The sequence below is a fragment of the Pongo abelii genome, chromosome 14 (genome assembly GCF_028885655.2).
Source record: "Pongo abelii isolate AG06213 chromosome 14, NHGRI_mPonAbe1-v2.0_pri, whole genome shotgun sequence".
Classification (NCBI taxonomy): Eukaryota; Metazoa; Chordata; class Mammalia; order Primates; family Hominidae; genus Pongo; species Pongo abelii.
In genome coordinates this window covers 114087160-114093335 of record NC_071999.2, presented here as the reverse complement: position 1 = coordinate 114093335, position 6176 = coordinate 114087160, and the positions used below count along the sequence as shown (strand labels likewise).

Sequence of the window (6176 nt, the reverse complement as noted above, 5' to 3'; positions counted from 1 at the left end):
ATCTCGGGGTCCGGGATCCGAGACGCATTCAGAGACCAAATGTCACCTCATCCCTCCTCTAGCCAATTCGAGCTTCCTCCGCGGACCCCCACCTTCCATCCGAAGTGGCTCGGTCCTTAGTTGAGAGGACTCTGCCCAGACCCTCGCCCCAGTAGAGACCTCTGCCCGGGCGCCTGCAACTCGGACGCTTCCCGGAGCCAGAGCGTGCGGGCGGCGCGGCCGCGAGGAGCCTCACCGGCCATGCCGTCCGCAGTCTGACTTTTATTTTTCTCTTCAGTGATTAAAACAAAATATCGTGGACAGGGGGACGGAAAGGAAAGTGCAGGCGCCTGAGCCCGGGGAGCCGGGCGGGGGCCCCTGGGCACCGCGGCCCCGCCGCCGCCCGCCCCCGCGCGCCTTCGCCTCCTCCCGGGCCCAGCCGGCGCCACTGCGCCAGGATGGAGCGAGCTCGGCGCGGGAGGAGATGACGCAAAAGCCAGCGCTCCCCCCAAAAAAGTGTTTCTCCAGGACGAAGATGGCGGCAACTTAGCCCGGGGACTGAAGATGACTGTGGCTCTCGGGAGGCCCAGCCCAGGCGATTCGGCCCGGAGCTCCGCGGGAGGCGGCGTCAGCAGTCGGAGCCCGGGCGGCGGCGCCCGCGGGCGGCCCTGCGGCAGCGGCGGCGGCGGCGGCAGCACTTAGAGCGCGGGGTGGGGGGTGGGGGGGAGGGAGCGCCCCGCCGGAGGCAGCCCAGGCTCCGGACTCTGGGAGAGCCAGCGCGGAGCAGGAGCGGGAGGCGGAGGAGAAGAAGAAGGAGAAGGAAAGGAAGGAGGAGGAAGAGGAGGAGGAGAAGAGGAGGAGGAGGAGGAGGAGGGGAGGCGCTCCGGGCGCCGTCAGTGGGCAGCGGAGGCGCGGCATGCCCCTGGCAGGGGAGAGCGGGCTGGGCTCCGCGGGGCCATGGGGACCCGCGCGCTGACAATGCCTGGGTGACCGGAGCCGCGCCAGCCACCCTGTCACCTCCACCATCGCCCCCTGCACCCAGCCTCGCCACCGGCCACCAGCACCAGCCTCCTCCGTCTCTCTCTCTCTCTCTCTCTCTCTCCCTCTCTCTCTCTCTCTCCATTATTGTTTCCCACTCTACAGAGGATGGGGTCGGCTGATGATTAGGTCGGGAGCAAGTCAGACCTTCCTTCAAAGCCTGGTAATATTTATGTAGGCAAGAGACAGAGAGAGATAAGAGAGAGGGAGAGAGAGAGAGAGGAGAGAGGGAGAGGGGGAGAGAGAGAAAGAGAGAGAGAGGAGAGAGAAGAAACGGGAGGAGGGGATAAGGAAATTAAACCCTTTAAGTCAATGCATATTGTGGTGACACCGGCACAGGCGCCCTCACGGTGGAGTCGGCCAGGGCTGTGCGTTCCCAAAATATGACCAGGGGTGCTTGGATGTGTCGGCAGTATGACGACGGCTTAAAAATCTGGTTGGCAGCACCCCGAGAGAACGAGAAACCGTTCATCGATTCCGAGAGGGCTCAGAAATGGCGACTGTCTCTGGCATCTCTCTTGTTTTTCACAGTCCTGCTCTCTGATCACTTGTGGTTCTGCGCCGAGGCCAAGCTGACCCGGGCCCGGGACAAGGAGCACCAGCAGCAGCAGCGGCAGCAGCAGCAGCAGCAGCAGCAGCAGAGGCAGCGGCAGCAGCAGCAGCAGCAGCGGCGGCAGCAGGAGCCCTCCTGGCCCGCGCTCCTGGCGAGCATGGGGGAGTCCTCGCCCGCCGCCCAGGCACACAGACTCCTCTCCGCCTCCTCGTCCCCCACCCTGCCCCCCTCCCCGGGAGACGGCGGCGGCGGCGGCGGCGGCAAGGGCAACCGAGGCAAAGACGACCGGGGCAAGGCTCTTTTTCTAGGAAACTCTGCCAAGCCCGTGTGGCGCCTGGAGACTTGTTACCCCCAGGGCGCGTCCTCGGGCCAGTGCTTCACGGTGGAGAATGCGGACGCGGTGTGCGCCAGGAACTGGAGTCGGGGGGCGGCCGGGGGGGACGGGCAGGAGGTGAGGAGCAAGCATCCCACTCCGCTCTGGAACTTGTCGGATTTTTACCTTTCGTTTTGTAATTCCTACACACTTTGGGAGTTGTTCTCGGGGTTGTCCAGTCCCAACACTTTGAACTGCAGTCTGGATGTGGTGCTCAAGGAAGGCGGCGAGATGACCACTTGCAGGCAGTGCGTCGAGGCTTACCAGGACTATGACCACCATGCTCAGGAGAAATACGAAGAGTTTGAAAGCGTGCTCCACAAATATTTACAGTCGGAGGAGTACTCGGTGAAATCCTGTCCTGAGGACTGTAAGGTAGGAACCCTCGGGGGTTTCCCCCTTTCCTGCACTTTCCTATCTCTGCTTGCTTGGTTGGGGGGTCTTCTCAAGTTTATTATTATTATTTTTTGGCTCTGGTTTTGTTACTTTGTGTTTTCTGAGGATATTAAGAGCTTGGCTTGCTGTTTGAGATGAGAATACCCGGTGGATTGCTGGTGGACTGACTGATGCCTTCTTCTGGGAGTCCTTGGAAGATCAGGGAAGTCCCCGGTTATCTGAGATAATCAAGCTGGCACTTTAACTGTTTCTTACATTCATGCAGTTGGCCCAAACTCTGTTACACCTTTTAAGAAAAGGAAGTTGAAAAAGTCATGTCAGGAAGCTAGCAATGAGACTGCCCACTGATGCTCACAGGTAAAGTCAGAAGAGTTCGAGACAGGCATGTGTGGTTTGCAATATAGATCTACACACAGGAACGCTTTCATAGTGATATCATTAAGTTGGTTGAGCAAGAGAAAGTGGTTGTAGTTGTTTCGGTAGTTAAAAAAAAATTACCTGTTTTTTCAGGGGTAGTTCTGGTTGTTCAGAAAGTCTGGGGGCCTACCCGAGGATATTTACTTTTTTTAAGTTTCCTGTTTCCTCTTGGACATTTGTATAATTATTGATCTGGGACTTACTATGAATGAACAGTTGTAATTAGGTGTCTAGTGATTGATTAGCAATAGGCTATTTATCAGACACACTATGTAATTAGCTTGATTTTCAGTATGCTTTCCCGAAGTATTAAATAGCAAAACGTTGATGCTGTAGTTAAATTTACTGAAATATTTAATAGTCTGTATTATATTTAAGCTCTCCCTGTTCAGTGTAATAAAGAATATAACCCTTGCTGATGGGCAAATGGGAAGCCTGCGCAAGTTTCTTAAGAATTGGTCGATGCAAATGCAACAATAGGCGCAGGTTTTAATAGAAGCGTCTCTGTCCGTGGTGCTGAAATGAGATTTACCCAAGAGCTGTATTGAAGATGAAGATACTGCAGTGACCTTTAGTAGGGAAGATGTAATGACAGTATCTCTATAAGCCTTAATATTTCGTTCCAAGGGTAATTTCTTACACAACACAATAAACTGGTACTGCTTTTCAAGGGAAATAATACACCACATTCTCTCTCTTTCTCTCTTCTACTTTCCCAGTCCCATATACAAACAGAACAACTGTCCCTCTATCTCACTTGCGTTCTGCTGGGAAAATGAAGTCAAGGGTGGTATAGATCAAATAATTCTGTGATTTTTTTGATAAAAGAACTGGACTAAGTGATGCCTATTTTAAATGAACACAGCTGAAGGGCCGTATTTTACTTTGGGTGGATTAGTTGTGCTTTTGACAATTACATTAAACTCAAACTGACCTTGCCTTATTCTCGTTCTTTAAGACCAGAAACACAGCTCTCAGAAAATAGTAAGTCTGAATTTAAAACATTAATTTAGAGTGATACTTCACTAGACAAGTGTACCTTAAACTTTTTTATCTAGTTTTTTAACCATATCACTTTAACTTATGCCTTGGAATAAAACTTTAATGGTAGAAATTAATAATGAATAACTACTGCAATTATTGCTTAGTTATTTATTTTGACAAGATATGTTGCATTGAAATTGTAAAGAAAAGGAAACTCTATGTCTGCTAATTCTACTAATAATAAAAGGGTTGCAGAGGTTTCAGTTTAGTTGTGTTTAAGAGTGGTACCCTGTAATAATTATATTTGCCTCCTTCCCTGCATGTAAACCCTAATTTCTGATAATTTTCATTTGTATAACTCAGTATTTAAGAGACAGTCTGTATTGACAATAGACTGCAGCATATTTTCAAATAAGCATGCCAAATATATCTTAGTTTAAATGTTCAAGTAAATATATTAAAAAGTTTTCTTTCCCCTTAACCTAAATTACCTCTCAAGTGTATATTTACATCATTTACATAATCATAGCGATAAACTATTGTGTAAGTTAACTCATTTATAACGTTATTGCCTACTTCTGGATTATGTTTTTGTGTAAAGTAGAAGTTAACTGTAGGCACAAAAAAGCACATTATAAAAACCTTAATTTCTTTAAAAACTTAGTCTTCACATTGATAAGTAAATGCAGATACTTGATTTCTCATCACTGCAATGGAGAATTAATTGCATGATATGTCTTGCAGACATTTATTGGTTGTGGGGTGTTTTTTTGTTGTGGTTTCTTGTAAACTTGAAATATTTATTCCATAATAGCTGTTGTCAAAAATTACAGTTGCAAATTTAAAGTGTGGTGTTCTTGGTTTAAGACTCACAAATCAATTGATTATATGTAGAAAGGTAGTAGAAGCATAGTTTCTTAGTTTAACATATAATTTCTCTTTGATTCTGAAAAAGCCACAAACACATTCACATATAAACTATGCCGCATTACTTAAAATGTTTTTTGTCCTTGAAAGATGTGCCTGAGTTTCTTTCTGAACACTTTTACTTATTTCAGATGGACTTATGCCTATGAAGTGACTATCATTAGGAGCCTTGTTCAAGATAGAAGTTCTATGCGAAATTTTTCCTTTCTGAAGGCATCTGCAAAGTCATAGGCTACATTAAAAGTAAATGTATTATATTTCTGTAATTGGTAACATTTTCATTAAAAATTAATTATAATTTATAATTTATAAATATATTTATTAAGATTGTAGAGAAAAGAATACATAAAATCATGTTAGCACCACAAATTTTGGGGATACGTATTTTAGAAAAACTATATTAACTTTATTATACTCATTTATAATTAAATGAGTAATGCAGTGATTTCTAAATTTTAGAGTTAGGATGAATGATTACTTTCCAGTTATATATTCTGCCCTCATTCAAAATTGCTACATTTCATATAAAATAAGAATAAATTAAATTTCATTTTGATTTTAATTGTTTAAAAGGCTTTTTGACCAATTATTCAAAAGAAACCGCTTAGAATAGATCTAATAAAATTACAGTGTCTCAAACTTATAGTAATTGCTGGTCAAATATAGATTGGATGTACTTCTGTATTGCAACGTATCATACAAAAAATGTGCACTCAATTTTAAAATATTGTGATAAATGTAAATATATGCATTTATCTGGGAAATTATTTATGGATAAATAAAGAACACGAGATGTTGACTATATCATTAATACTATAGCATTTTGCTACATTACATAAATTGAGTAGTAAATACTACAGCAGTAATTTTCCCCTGTAGTTTACAGTATTATTTAAAACAGTGTTTTTGATGCATAATAAAATACTGACAAAGCTACCAAAACTTTTAAGTTGTTTGACAATATTAAAAAATAAAATATTCTAAGTTACAAAAGTACAAATATTTATTATAAACATGTTTGATTTTTCTTAAATACATATTTTCTCTTATACATGCCATTCTTTAGTTCCTGAGAATTCTTGCAAATAAATATAAACGTGAGGAATTTATGGGATATAAACTTTTATTTTACAGACGAACTTCTATAGTTATTGATAGCTTTATTTAGTTACTCTTCCCTCAAACAGTTGGTCAGCGTAAGTGGGTTTGAGATTAGATTGCAAAATAAACCATTGTACCATCTGTACTTTAGTTCTCTCAGTATAAATTGTAATTTTTGTTCTCTCAAGAATGTATGAATGCTCACATTTTTATTTTTACAATCGTATATTAAAGCAGATTATATTGCTTATTTTTATTTAACAGACACTGACCAAAAGGATACCTTGCAAGTATTAGATATGTATAGCAGGGCTCTCTCATTTGCATCACCCACAAACATTACCCATCTAGTTTGAGAACATAGAGTTTGGTTTACATAATGTACAATTTGAAAAGAAAAAAATGCAT

The 6176-nt window shown here is 43.8% G+C and overlaps 1 protein-coding gene across 2 annotated transcripts in view; it reads left to right on the top strand.

Annotated features, from left to right (window-relative positions):
- Positions 1 to 871: 871 nt before the first annotated feature.
- NALF1 (NALCN channel auxiliary factor 1) overlaps positions 872 to 6176 on the top strand; it is a 697011-nt gene continuing 691706 nt past the window's right edge. Inside the window, exon 1 of one of the 2 annotated variants that reach the window (XM_063714698.1) lies at positions 872 to 2318. In XM_063714698.1, the coding sequence (XP_063570768.1) occupies positions 1401 to 2318 (918 nt within the window). In that variant the 5' untranslated portion in view covers positions 872 to 1400. 2 annotated transcript variants of the gene reach the window in all.